This window comes from Pavona decussata, unplaced genomic scaffold (assembly GCF_977016875.1).
Source record: "Pavona decussata unplaced genomic scaffold, jaPavDecu1.1 SCAFFOLD_254, whole genome shotgun sequence".
NCBI classification, from domain to species: domain Eukaryota; kingdom Metazoa; phylum Cnidaria; class Anthozoa; order Scleractinia; family Agariciidae; genus Pavona; species Pavona decussata.
Window position 1 is genome coordinate 990,364 of NW_028145657.1, and position 14,718 is coordinate 1,005,081.

Genomic DNA, 14,718 nt, shown 5'->3' on the forward strand with positions numbered 1-14,718 from the left:
TCATACTGATTTCGTCGTTTATTATACCCACATTTCCACACTTCATTACATTTGAGTTCATAATTCGTTACTTGTAATCATTATTCCCGAACTGCAAAAGTCTACAAAATGCGGCACACAAAAGGAGCAAAAACATTATCTTAATCCCACAAAAATCTATGAAATGTATTCTAAAAACACTTAAAGTGTACGCTTAATATAGGTTTCATGACAAAATGGCTAAAGTTTAGTAACCGCGTCCGCCAAATGGAGGGCACAGCACAGTACAGGTTCATTTTAAAGTAAATTAGGGAGCAAAGCTAGTATCCACTTAATAGAAGAAGGTATTCACTGTAATTATGCACAGATTTGTGCAGTCCATGAGATAGCTTTTTGGATCTTATGTCTTCAGTGATTCACACTTTTGTTGTGACTTCTGACAAGTTCAGCAAACACTCCACCACTTCTTATCAACACCTCGGGTTTGTCGAACTCCACCACTCGTCCACCATCAAGAACCAGCACCCTATCATAGTCCATGATGGTGTTGAGTCGGTGAGCAATAGTCAACACTGTGGAATCTTTGAACTTGTCACGAATGACTTCCTGGATCAGGCGATCGGTCTTGAAATCCACATTAGCAGTTGCCTCATCCATGATGATGATTTTGCTCTTTTGGACCAGCGCACGAGCCAAACACACCAGCTGCCTCTCACCAACGCTCAAGTTTGATCCGGCTTCTCTTAATTTAAAGTTGAGCTGTCCTGGGAGATCTTGCACGCGCGTCTTCAACTGCACCTCGTCAAGAGCTGTCCAGAGTTCTTCATCCGTATATTGTGAGAACGGGTCCATGTTTCTGTGAAGAGTACCTCCAAAGAGCACCGGATCTTGAGTGATAACAGCCATGGACCGGCGTGCCTTTTGGAGATTGATAGACGCAATGCCAACACCATCAATTAAAACCTGCAAAAAAAAACCAAAGCGAGAAATGAATTAATCATAAAATAACTTTATTCACATGCCTGAATATTTATCTTTGGTCTGTTTAAATATTGTAAAATACCGACTTATGTGCAGGAGCAGCGTTATAGCACGTCTCCATTGCACCCTTCGACCTTCGGTGATTCGAGGCTTCTCACTTTTATTTATTGAACTTTGCTTTCACTACATTGAGTCCAGTAGACTTGCACCTGCTCTAAAGCTCTATCTTCACTGGATCCTGATAACCTTTAGCTCAACTGTTTTGGAGCCAGGAGGATTGTTCTGTTGTTTGATCTTTTGTACTTTCGACCAATAAAATGAGACGTTGAAAACGTTACAGGTAACCTCATTGAAGCAAGATATTTCCTTGGAGAAGACATTTTACAGCACAATATCTCTGAGACCGCGGCTACCAAACAAAATGCTGGGGATAGCCTTGGGATGGACTAGCATCAAAACCTGGCGTGTGGCAGCCCGAATTCCTCAGGTATTTCAATAATACCGAAAATTATCTTGATTCTCTCACCTTTCCCAAAGGCTCTGGCATGCGAAACAAAGCAGATACCAGAGATGACTTTCCAGCCCCAGTGCGACCCACAACTCCCACTTTTTCCTTACTACGAACACAAAAGCTGATGTCCTTTACTACGTAAGGACCGCCTTCAAAGTACACCAAGGAGAGGTCGCGTACATCTAAGCTTCCTTCACTTGGCCAGGACCCTGAAGGGCTGGATTCTGTGCTGTAGCCAGGTTCAGGTTCAATCTCAGTGTATGCCATGACACGTTCGACTGACGTCATCAAGTTTTCTACCTCTGAAGCCATTCTCACGCCATATTGAGTTTCATCCAGTGTTTGAAGCGCGTACGTGAGGGCGAGTCCTGCTAAGGCTGAGGAAAATGACGGTGTCAACAACACATTGTTAACTCTTTAAGTGTCATGATGTCCCTCGATATTATCGCATTGGAACATTAGGGAGTTTTTGGCCTGGTCGATTTGAATTAAGTCAGCTTCCGAAGACGCCAAGCCACTCCCGCGCCAAACCACTGAACAAATCAGTTATATGACATGTTAAGTTCACTTTGCCGCGGCTTCGTTTCAAACACCCCACAGACTAAATTCATATACGACTAATACATTTTACTTCATCTTGTTTTAGGATCATTCGTGTCGCGTAACGGCTTTCTTTTCTGTCTCTTCTTTTCGTTTTTTATTCGTTTTCTTTATTTTAGAGCAGCTATTTAATTTTCACTGAATTTCACTTGACGTCTGGCACCAGATGATGCTAGAAACGAGCCAGCTTGAGAAGGCTGCAGCACGACGTCGGAAACATGCCTTGATTTCTTACAGAACGTTTTTCTGCGAAATTAATGGTTCTAGTGTTCAGCTAGAAACAGGCACCTAATCATTCTGGTAGTCAGGGAAATGAAGCGTTTGAAAGGGATAACGCCTTCACCAACTCACCGGGATTTTCTGTGACCAGAATAGCACCAACTGCGACAACCGTGACAAAAACACTGGACAGCAGGTCTAGGCGAACAGCCAACCAACGATTGCATGACACCACCATAAAGAACGCTTGCGTATTCTCATCCTGATACCTGCCGGTAAAAACACCGTAATGAAACAACGTACTGTTACTCCAAGTAAAATTCCTTACGAGTTTTTGTACGTAACAAGAGGGATTTAGAAGGAAATGCGCATGGCAGAAGTAATAACCTGATCCATTTTCCCACCAATTTCCACGTTTTCTGCCTTTCGCCTATCTTTTAGCGTGTTTGTGAAGCTTACGGGATTATTTCACGTGCCACACGCGGGTAGGTTGACGTTTGCCGTGGAGTACGACTATAAGTATTATGCTTCATACCGTATGGTAAACAATGACACTCTTTATGACTCGAAAAGTAGAATAAGATTCTGAACACTCCCATCTTCCTCAAAATAAAACAAAACTTCTAGAGCGTAAAGGCTACCAATGTAAACCAAATCAACCCCGTTCCCAGGGTGCTAGATAGAGGGCCATGGGAACGAGGTTGGTACCAAATGTTTACTTTGAGGTCAACAAATGGGATAAAGCAATAAAGAAACGCTAAAGTGACTTCAAGAGGTCAAAGGAAATGAATAAGTTACAACGAAAAACCTTGCCATTCAAAATGTGAGGAAAAGTCGCATCGTTTAGTAGCTTTAACCTTGATATTAACATAAAAAAAACGTTACGTTTCAGTGATGTCAGCGCGGGGACTTTTTCCCCACCAGTTCCACACTAAATCAGTATAAAAAAGCCATAACACTAACCTTTGGAGTCTCTCTAGAAAAGTCCTGTTCATGTTTGAAGAGTGCACTATTTCAAGTCCATTCACCGTTTCCGTGACGTGCGAGTACACAGGACTGCATCTAATGGCCTCGATTCTCTTCAGCTCTCTGGAAGACTTCAGGAAATATCGCCCGAAATAAACATATATTCCAATAATCGGAAGAAGAGCCAAGAACAACCAGTAATTTGTTGCTGCAGGAACCAAAACGGCAAACAACGACAAGAGGCAAAGGATTACAGCAGACAGAAATATTTTTGGCAAAACGTCGTCCATACAACCAATATCTCTGGAAAACCGATTCAAAATACGCCCTGCTGGGTTAGTGTCGAAAAACAGTACAGGAGCTTTGATAGTCGCTTCGGTCATTTTGTTGTGAAGGTTTTCAGCCGCTTTCAGAAGGAGGTAGTAAAAAAAGAAGGACGATGTCGCCATGGCAACGATGGACGCAGCCACAAGGCAAGCATGAATGACTCGAGTGAGTGGTGCTTTTTGGTCGTCACGTGACATCTCCGCCATTTTGGCCAACCACCAGTTTGGAGCCAGGAGACAAACTGAAACAAAGTTCACGTAGCCAGTAGGTTAGCAAAAATGCATAAATACAATGTAAAAATAATGGACTCTAACAAGTCGATAGCCCTCCTACCGTTGGTTGTTACAATATTGAAACAGCACTGTTGAGAACGTACTCATCCACAGCTTTCATTCAACTATTCCTATTCAACTACACGCTCAAGAGTAAGAATCACTTAATCACTCGGGGACTCCTTTCCTACACTCAGTAAAAATCCAATCTTTTTGATATGCGCTGGAACATCTGTAATCGTTGTGTCTAATCAAGGGAATTATTTAGCACTAAACCTGCTTTTAGAAAGCCCTCTTAAAAAGCACTGAAGAAAGAGAACGAAGGACCCAATAGCCACGTCTTACGTGATGGTGACGTTATGTTGCCCGAGGATGAAATGAAAACAAAAGAAAAGAGAATAAATGTGATAAAGATACTGACCTATGAGCCTCCTTGCCCCTAAAACTGGATGAAGCCTTTCCAAGTCCCCAAGCTTAACATAAAGATTGTTTTATTTGCCTGACCTTACCTTGTGCAAATATCAATAAAAATGCGAGGAAGATTAGCAATGGTACTGATAGACCTTCCTTAAAATATCTCCAATACAGCCCCCAGGTCACCGTGCCAGTTGTCTTATGTTCTTCCGATTCCTTCAAGTCAAGAACTTTTCGATGGTCAGCTTCGGGGCCAGTTTTGGCTTTGAGCCCAACGATTTCCGGGACCAAGGCGTCGTCTCCTTCTAGTTTGGGCAAATCAAGCATATCAGTAAACGGCGAGTTGTCTTCTTGGTCTGTATGCCTTTTCCCAGAAGAAACCAGTGAAGGGAATGACCTATTGGAGAGCTCCACGATCCCTTTCTCACTACGATCTTCAACGTTTTCGAGACTTTCTCCAGAGCTTTCAGACTTTTGAAGCTCCTCCTGGCTAATGACTAAACTCTTTTCCAAATCCGAATCACACGAAAAAGACCGTTTCTCACGCCCCTGCTCAATCGCAACAGGCAACATATCTGGTTCAGCCGACGTCTTCTCGATCTTTCCTTTCTCACCAACCTTGTTTAGACTTCTACTCCTTGAGTTCTCAAAATCGTCCGATTCCTCACCCTCTTCCTGGCAAATAATGGAATTCTTTTCCAACATCGGATCACCTGAAAAAGATTCTGTTTTGTGCCCATTTTCAGACGACTCCTCGGAGATAGATGGTCCATTCAGCGTCTCCTCGATCTTTCCTTTCCCATTTAACTCCTGGTTACTAATCAGCTCTTGTCTTTCAGACGCTGGACGAATGATTAAATTCTTTTCCAGCTCCAAATCACTACACGAAGTCTCTTTGCCGTCATGGTCTTCTTGTCCTTTCTCGATGGGAGCCGAGACAACAGACGGTTCTTGTAGCAGGGTCTCATTGCTGCCTTCACTCCCTGCGCCCTCAGTTCCATTCTCAGAAGGCTCTGATGATAATTCCACAATTCCTCCAAATGCCCCCATCGCTTTAAGCTCATCATAGCTTCCCTGGTATACTACTGAACCCTTTTCAATAACAGCAATACGACTGACATCTTTCAAATACTGCAGTTGGTGAGTGTCCAACAAACGAATGCGACCCGATAATTCCCCAAGGATGCAGCTATCGAATAGTTTCCTTCCCACTTTAGTGTCCACCGCACTTAGTGGATCGTCGAGTAGGTAAATGTCAGCGTTTGAATACACGGCACGTGCTAGCCCCACCCGTGCTTTTTGTCCTCCACTAAGACTCACTCCACGCTGTCCAATTTCGGTAAGATCACCTCTGGCAAAATCACTGAGGTCCTTCACCAACCCACAGACATGAACAACTCTTTGGAACCTCTCTTTGTGAAACGGCAAACCAAACAAAATATTTTCTCTTACGGTTCCCGAAAACACCCAGGGTATTTGAGGTACATAAGCTACTTTCCCGTGAATCGACAATGTTCCTTTACGTAACGGTAGTTCCTTAAGAATAGCCGTTAGTAAAGACGATTTTCCACTTCCTACTGCGCCCGTGATCGCTAACATCTCACCTTTACGGATAGTTAACGTTATGCCACACAAGGTGTCGGTAAGGTAACTTTGACTCCAAGAACACGTCGCATCAGATATAGAAAGAAAAGGTTGGCTGCTGCTTGGCACACTAATTTGATCACTAAGGTTTAATCCGCCAATAGACTGACCTATAAATGCCTCCGATGAAACGTCATAAAAGTTACTAAAGGAAATGTCTTCATTACTCACAGACACTGCATCAAAAATAAATGGTTTCAAATTCTTGGCTGAAGGATAGTCTCGTTTTCTGTTATTCTCTTTTTGCTTTGTAATTTTGTAATGCACCGCAAGATCATCTTCAAGATTACCCGATTGCTCTACTAAAAGCGGTCTTTTCTCGTGGTTCTCCACGGTTGGTTCATAGTTTGCATCCTGGTCCTTAAGAAAGGCCTGGATTCTGTCGAGGGCTACTTTAGCTTCAGTGACCATGTAGACGGACCCACACAAGTTGTTACAAAATATAAAGCGTATCGTTACAAGACCTTGGAGAAGTGTGAATACCATAAAGGAAGAGAAATACGTTCCTGTCAGAGCTAGAGTTGTAACTGCAATAAGAACGGCTAGGGGGAGTGTTGTGTCGAACAAAACAGAAATCATGGAAATGATGAAGCCTTTGAAGCGAATTACGTTCATCTCTTTTCTGCAAAGAAATTTAGAAAAATAGATATTAGTATAAAAAAAACTGGATCATCGTATAATGCAATTCGATGGATTTGATTGGCTTAGCGACCATGGTATATATATGCGTTATTGACCAAGCGTGAGGTCAAGATGGCTGGATATTGGCCAAGTTCTTTTTTTGCGTTTTTATGGACCGAGACGAAGTCGAGGTCCATAAAAACGCAAAAAATGAACGAGGCCAATATCCAGCCATCTTGATCGAACAAGCTTGGTCAATAAAGGATTTATTATATGGCTTTACCATCAAGTTAAAACTACAATAACAAAACAAAACACGACATGAAACTGCTCTACTCGGAAAGAAATTCTTCATAGCCGGCCGATGCAAGATTTATTTTCAGTGCACCTTTGGATTAGAATGTAATCGTGGAAAACAAGGAATCCTAAATTATCTTAGGGCTCTAACTTTATAATGGCTTAAAGGAAGTGTACAATTATCGAGAACGAAAAATTTAGATTATCGCAAGAGCGGGAAGATTTGAATAGAATCCCGCAAACTCGCCATTTTCTGGCGATCGCGCGGTGGCGTAAATAATAAAATTTTTTTACATAGTTTTCGGCTTCCAATCATTAATTCTTGAATGAAACAATAGATTTTGAGATTATATGCAAACATAAGCCGAAAAAAAGAGCAGGTAAATCAGAAAACTGGGCGAAACTTTGACAAGATTTTGTTGTTTACAACAAGCAAGACGCGGCTGAATTAAAAACGTGAGCTTCTTCGGCGAACTTAAAAAAAATACTTTTCTGAACTGCTCTAAACACTAACCGCAACTTCCACTACGCTATGATTTAAATACAGTCATTGCAAACCTAGAGAACTTATCAATTTGGCACTCGACTTGAGACAATAAGTTTTTCAAAATCAATTCTATCTAAAATACTACACGCAGAGCAACTCACCGGTTCAACTCACATTCATTGTAGCTGAAACGAAGTTTTCACTACACCAGGACGATTCCATTCTCTTTCCTTTCCTTTAGGTAAATGTTGAGAGTTTACCGAACTTTTTAGTGAGCGTTTTCCCCTAAAACAACGAGAAAATCGAAGAAAACCCGCATTGTTGTTGGGATTAAACTTTCGATGCCAAGCGGACGGGCAACGGGTAATCCCGAGCGGGCAAGATAGCTCCATCTTGCCCGCTCGGGTAGCCAATCACAGCGCAGAATTTGACTCATCTTGCCCGCTCGCGGAGCCAGCCATATAATAAGAGCCATTATACAATGCCCGAGAAATAACGATAAGATCATTAAATTGTCTCCTGGTTGTTCTTGCAAAGCAAAATCAACAAGATGAAGCAATATTTCTTGATTGTTTTTAATAAAACAATTATTCCACTCACGGTTGTTGGATATGAGATGATTAATAGCCAACGAGGCGCTACGTACCTCGTTGGCTATCTATCATCTCATATCCAACGCGCGCTCGTGGAATAATTGTTAAATATTTTATTATACAACAGCTAAGAACATGCTACCTGTATACTGAGTATGTAACTTAAGGTTTTTCTTTTTCTAATGTTAGACGACTGATATTATTTTTTATTCCTTTTCCTTCCAGACACAGACATGCTGAGGATCATTTCTGTGCTGCTCTACACGTCCCAGCAATACCATGTGCTTGAGACACCGAGAATGATGTTATACTATGCTATATAGCCTCTCTTTACTGGCATGACTGTATTTAATACTTTTTCAATTTTAATCAAATCTTAATTTAATTAATAATTTTCCTATTTCTTTGTTTTTATTGTCTTGCTCTGGCATCAATATTAATTTAATTATTATATTATTTATTTCAGTCTGAGACTCCATAGTGCAATGCGCGCTCGTGGAATAATTGGTAAATAGCCCTAGTTTGATTTGCCCCCATGTCTTTCTCGGACAAAACTGTTATATTTAGTCAAAACTCGAAACAAACAGAAAAAAATGGTGTCACAACGGGAAAGTGTGTACAAGCAAATCATTGGTTGACTTGTAATTGGTTGGAATTTTTTAACCAACCGTTAACGCAAAACCAAACCAAATGTGAAATGACTTTCGAGAGTCAAATGAAAACCGCTTTAAGAGACAAAGGAAAATAGACGAATTTGCAGTTTTCTGCAGTAGGCTTAGGGAGAGTCGGAGTCGTCTTAGAATTTGTTATTGAAGCTAGTTTCTGTAGTGGTAACGGAATTTTTTTAGTGTCTTAAACCCAAAACCAATTTAATCACTCCAACCAATGAGAACAGACGAAAACAGCGCAGTGAACCAATCAGAATTCAAAGCAAATATATGACACTGGTGTCAAGCGCGGGAAAACGCGCCTTTCCTTAAACCGATCGATCGGAACCATAGTTGTTGTTTTGTTTCATTTTGTTTTGATTCCTTTGTTTGGATTGTTTTTCTCATTACCTGCGAAACTCGAACAAAATGTCCCTGAAGTTCCACTCCCAAGCACACATTTTCACTGCTCGTATTCCAGAGATGATTTCATTCATCACCACGAGTCGTTTATCTGTGAACGCAGCTGCCTTCTGTCTAAGTTTGGCAGCTTTTCTCGCTATGAAGATTTGAAAGGTGACTAACAGGAAAAACAGGGATGCACCAACGAACGCTTCCCAGCCAATCAAGTACCACAGGATTACCAAGCTGATTGAAAGTTCCAAAGGCACAGAAAGCACCATTCCCAGTTGGTTCAAGGACTTTTCCACTTTTTGTGCATCGTTAGAGATCAGGTTGATGATGTTTCCAGATAACTTAGACTCCAGGCCATACCGATTTAGTGAGAGAACCTAACAGCAAACACAACTTAAAGTCACCAATTCATTTTCACTGTAACCTTTTCCATAACAATGCATTTTCAAGTACCATAAAGTGTGTTAAATTTTTGCGATGGCAACCCGAGGTTATATGTCCAGGGGCACCCAACGACAATTTTCTCTCAGATCCTTTGAAACGTTATTTTAAGCGATCTGGAGTGGCTTTATAGCTCTACAAGTTCATTTTAGGCAGCGCTATAATATTTTTTTCTGTTTGGTCATTCTAGGGGAACTTGAGTCTTTTCGAAATTAGCAGGGCATTCTTGTCCATTTCCCGAAAACCTTAGGTCTTATTTCCTTTCCGAAAATCTTAGGTGACCTTTTTTGGTACCCGAAACAACATTTTTATCAATCCGAAAACACTAGGCCTTAAATTTCCCATATCACGAAAGTTCGTAGTGAAAATTCTCTTTAGAAAATTGTAGGGGATTAAGGGCCTTCCGAACAGATAATTTACCGAAACAATCCGTTGGGTGCCCCTGTATGTCTTTATCCTCACAAGTGAGTTAGTACATATGAAGAACCGTGACGAGAGAATTCCCGTAAAATAAACAAAAAATCAACCACTTTATTGAAGTGTCAGTGCATTCAACGCAGAGAACTAATTGAGAACACTTTCCATATCGAATTGGAATTTGGAAATGTTGGTTTTTGAAGAGGGGAAAACGGAAGTACCCGGAGAAGAACCTCTTAGAGCAAGAATGAGAACCAACAACAAACTCAACCCACATATGACGCCAAGTCTGGGATTCGAAGCAAAGCCACATTGGTGGGAAGCGAGTGTCTTCACCACTGCGCCATTCCTGCTCCCCTAACCCATTGGGACTTACTAAAAAGAAAGCTCTTCTTTGCGTATTATTTTACCCTGGGCTTGTTATTTATATTCAAATGTGCTGATTACTGTTAACTGGGAGCATTGGAAAAGCCAAACCGTAAAAATTCCAAACATAGGTCCCTCCGAAATTACAATGACTGCACGTTCTGGAACATTCTTGAACAATACACTTCAAGCTTGACAAACAAAGTGACCATCATGCCCAAATTTAGCTCTTTGTTGTAAATTTTGGAAGCTGAGATTACATGGACACTTTTAAAGTGCTAATTTCGTCAAACAAATCTCTATCATGTTCAATTTTGTACTGGTTCTTCAGATTAAAAACTGATCAGAAGTGCTCCCAAGATCTGATAGAGGATCAGAAAGAACTGTTTTGTTTCTTAGGCAAAAATGCCTTTTAGTTCATTGCACACATTAGTGTCAAATGCTTACTTTAAGCACAAGTGACCAAATTTACTGAGGTAACTTTTTTTTCTGAGAAATTGGCAAAACACTTGGATAGTTCTGAGAGGTGGATGGCAACTACCATTCTGAAGTTTCAGTAGCCCAAAAGAGCATGCAAAATAACACTCTCCACTGGTTTGGAATATGCTAAAACACATTACTTGTTAACAATAACCATTGTTCTGCAAGGCCAGTTTACAGGTTGTGATCTGTTGTAACATCAAACAGACAGCAAAGAATATTCCCTGTACTAGTAAGTGAATCAGCCAATTATTTTGACATAGGGTCACTGCAATGATCTGTTATATGATACCCTGTATGATACCAACAAAGCAAGTAAACTACAAATATTCCTTGCTGTCTGTTTCAATTGTTACATATCAGATCGAATGTTACATATCAATTCATATCCATGTTGCAGCTGTTAGTCAATACTGAGTGAAATCAGACTTTCCGTGTTGAGTGAGCAACCTGAGGATATTAGTGACTGATGTACAGTAAAAAGAATAAGCTTTGCTATTTCGTCTGCTTCTACTGTGAATTCACTGTTGTGTAGCGGTTATCACATCGGCCTTGGATGGAAGAGACCAGGGTTCAAGTCCTCTCCCACAAACCACATTTTCACATAAAGTGTACTATGTTATATCTTTCTCTTACACATTATTTTACTTATTACGATTTTTTGGCCTTGTTTGTCGACCTAACAACTTCGGATGATGAGTTGACGGTTCCCAATTTTGAATCTAAATTTAGACTGACTTAATGGGTTCTGTGAGATTGTCAGCCCAATGGGATTTTTTCCAGAAAATACCCATAGCCAGATGGAAGGGGGAGGGATTTAAAGGCCAACAAATTTGCAAGCTAGACTTTTCAGAGGGATAGGGTGGCACTATGTTGTTCCAGAAAATAGCCATACCCACCCTCATAGGTTATTTTTTTTGGGGGGGGGAGGGAGGAGAGGGGGCACTCCAACCCTCAAGAAATTCCAGTTTAGCATCTATTCACTTGTTTTAAAACTTTTGAATGACATTTGAGAGCACCCATCAGGCTTTCCAGTGATCTTATTTGTGGCCCCTCCCTCCTTAGGCTTTCCAATTATTTCCTGGGCAGGGGGGGAAGGGTTGTGGATGATATTTTCAGGACCCACACATCATACATTGGGTGTCAAAATACATAATCACAGTGTGTAGGATTTTGGAATACATCCAGTTCACTGCATGTCACTCAAATCCAGTTACTACACTATTCTTTTCAAGACTGTATTTACTTAAAGCTACAAGATTAATTACCTTCTTGTAAACAAGTCCAATTACTGCCACCTTCAGCTTCAGAGCCCAGAGCTCTGTAAGGTAGTCATAGTGTTGTGTTGATAGCGTTTTTACCACACTTGTTACTCCCAAAAGTACCACATAGATAAATGCAAGCTTCATGTCCATATTTGGCCTATCATTTAATGTCTTCAACACAAGCCAAAGACATAAAGGGAGAAAGACAAAGCTCAAAGACAACAGCATTCTCAAAAGAACTATTGTAACACCTGACCTCCAGGGAATAAGCCTAATCAATGCTTTCCATAAATGTGGCTTCTTGTTTTTAAATTGACTCCTTTTTAATTCATCCAACCAGTATTTCTCAGCTGTTTCTATGAGCACCTCAGCTTTGTAATCCTCTAGAAGGGGAAGCAAATCTTTGTCAGTCAGAGGTCGCTTGTTCCCAAGGCTTAGCACATCTTGTAGCCACCAGAGGAACACGATTGAGAACACACTTGCTCCATCTCTGGGATTTTTTGGCTCTGATGTCCTCTCCATATTTTATTACTCTTTCTGATCTTACTCAATTTTTATTCTCATGATGCGAACCATAGGATTGCTGTGAAAAGGAAATGAGTGGCACATGTGCTTAGTGAATATTGACACAAAAAGTTTTCACATTGTGTATTTGATGACTAATTTGAGAATCAATTAAATGTTCTTTTAGTTTCTTTTCCTTTATTTCATTTTGCTAGACTTAAAAATACAGATTTAACAAAAACAAATTTACAAACAAAACAAAGGAAGATGAAAACTGGGTTTACTCTCAAGATTCACAATTGAATGTCCACTACAAATATGGGTCAAAAAGACAGAAAACAAAAATAAAAGCAACAATAATTATTAGTATATACCACACAAGTGAATAGTGCTTTTCGCGTATGCTGATTAGCTAGCTCGGAGGTAATTAGCCAAGTACTATTCACCTCCGAGCAGCCGAAGAGAAACAAGATGTCTTCCCGTTTCACCACGGTCACTTAATAGGAACATATTTCAATAAAAGAGACAGCTACTACAAAAAATAAAAAAATGACAACAAAGTTTGGTTTGACGGCATTGCATGGTAAGTTATTTAATCTTTCAAAACCTCTTATTCTAAGGCAAAAAAATAAAAATACAATGCATTGTATGTGAAAACTGTCGAGCACTATAATTTTATTTAATACAATGTAAAGAATGAAACGTAATGTTTTCCAGTATGGTTTTAACAACAGGACAACTTTCACACAACAATTAAAGAAAAGACACATAGCAACTAAACAAGTGCCTCCAGAAGTTTCATTTGTCAGCAAGAAAGCGAGATAGAACTTTCTTCAATAACAAATCGCTTACCGCGCGGCGCGCAAGATTCTAAAACTACCCACCATTTGTCGGTATATTGTCAAGAATAAAGTAGTTTTTGGTCCACTTCTTATTCAGCTTGTGTGGTATATACTAAAACAATTATTCACCTCAGTGTCGGTGAAAGTGATGGATATTTACCTCGCCGCTTCGCGGCTCGGTAAATATCCGTCAGTATTCACCTCCACTTTGGTAAATAATTGTTAACTATTAATAGTAATAATAATAATAATAATTATTACTGAGATGTCCTCCATGGAGGCTTTACTGTCAGGTTATGCTATTTTGAAAACAGCAGGAGATTTTGAGACTCTCTCATTGTCATGTTCAAGCCCAAGTCAAGTTTGAGCCAGGATCCAACATTTATTTTTGGATTTTCCCCTTCTTTTTAAGTTTTCTGAATTTCATTCTTGTTTACATGATGATATGACAACTGTGGTAAACAGAAAGATTATTACTGCCGGGTTTGCAACATATTTTATTATCGATCGCTAGAGCGCTATTACTGCTGCGATTCTCTACTTCTGTTGGAAGATATATGCGACATCCCCCATTGTTCATAAATTTTCTAAGAAGATTAAGACCTCTATTCCCATACACCTGAAACAGAGATCCCATCTCCACACCTGGGAAAATGGGCGATGAAGGAGTATTACCCTGCCACTCAAGCCCCATCTTGTTGAGTCCACAGGACACCCAAGATGATATGGAATGCAGCCTATACTCTTTGCGAGCAAAATGTTGACAGCTATGTTTTTTTAAGTTAGAATTGTTCATACGATTATGCTCCACAATAACTGGATGCATGTGGATTCAACATAAAACGGAACTGCTTTATCCGTAGCCATCTTCAAGCTTTAATAAGACACCACTGTCAACCTGTGCTCTAAATCTGGCATGAAAGGTTTGTCCGTTAGCTTTGGTGCTATCCATATACGAAGGCTTCACAAGGCATAGTGGATAACTAGACAATAACACTCGACAAACCGCTTTCAAGAAAATGCATGAATGAGGAATTATACCGGTTAATTTCTTTCAAAAAACCTCGACCTACCAACAAATTGACCTCTCGCAATTACGTCTACAGGGAAAATGTTCGAACAGCAGTTGGCGCATCATTATGACAGTGAGAATCGCAATCAAAGATAGCAAGACATAAACGAAACAAAAGGAAAAAAGAAAATAAAAGAAACGGAAGATGACTCGAACTTGACTGAATTGAAGTTGCGTGAATCGTGACTCAGGCCACAGCTGATCGCCATAAGCCGATTTATCCCCAAAACACTGTTTTTCCTTGAAGGTTCGAGTTATCGGGAGTCAAGTGCAGCTGCGTAGTAAAATGAAACTTTCATTACCTTTCTTGTATTAATCTCCCTTTTCTGCAAGCGGCGGCCATTTTGAATAATTTCGGC

General features: G+C 40.3%; 1 protein-coding gene across 2 annotated transcripts; it reads right to left on the reverse strand.

Annotated features, from left to right (window-relative positions):
• LOC146456460 (ATP-binding cassette sub-family C member 4-like) lies at positions 1–14,718 on the reverse strand. Of its 2 annotated transcripts, none has more exons than XM_085092707.1 (8): positions 14,662–14,718; positions 11,945–12,524; positions 8,970–9,349; positions 4,365–6,535; positions 3,254–3,824; positions 2,423–2,559; positions 1,487–1,848; positions 1–942 (listed from the first exon to the last, which is right to left on the reverse strand). In XM_085092707.1, exons 2-8 carry the CDS (start codon positions 12,461–12,463, stop codon positions 388–390), a joined length of 4,695 nt encoding a protein of 1,564 aa, XP_084948833.1. In that variant the 5' UTR covers positions 12,464–12,524; positions 14,662–14,718; the 3' UTR covers positions 1–387. The 2 variants fall into 2 exon arrangements, with proteins under 2 accessions (XP_084948833.1, XP_084948834.1); XM_085092708.1 differs by having other exon boundaries at positions 11,945–12,500; positions 14,653–14,713.

Excerpts from the sequence above, each read along its gene's own strand:
- LOC146456460 (XM_085092707.1), bottom strand. The coding sequence starts at position 12,463 with ATGGAGAGGACATCAGAGCCAAAAAATCCCAGAGATGGAGCAAGTGTG. Across the intron at positions 6,536-8,969 it reads ATTTTGTTCGAGTTTCGCAG|AAAAGAGATGAACGTAATTC; the intron begins GTAATGAGAAAA and ends ATTTCTTTGCAG. Across the intron at positions 3,825-4,364 it reads TTTATTGATATTTGCACAAG|TTTGTCTCCTGGCTCCAAAC; the intron begins GTAAGGTCAGGC and ends ACTTTGTTTCAG.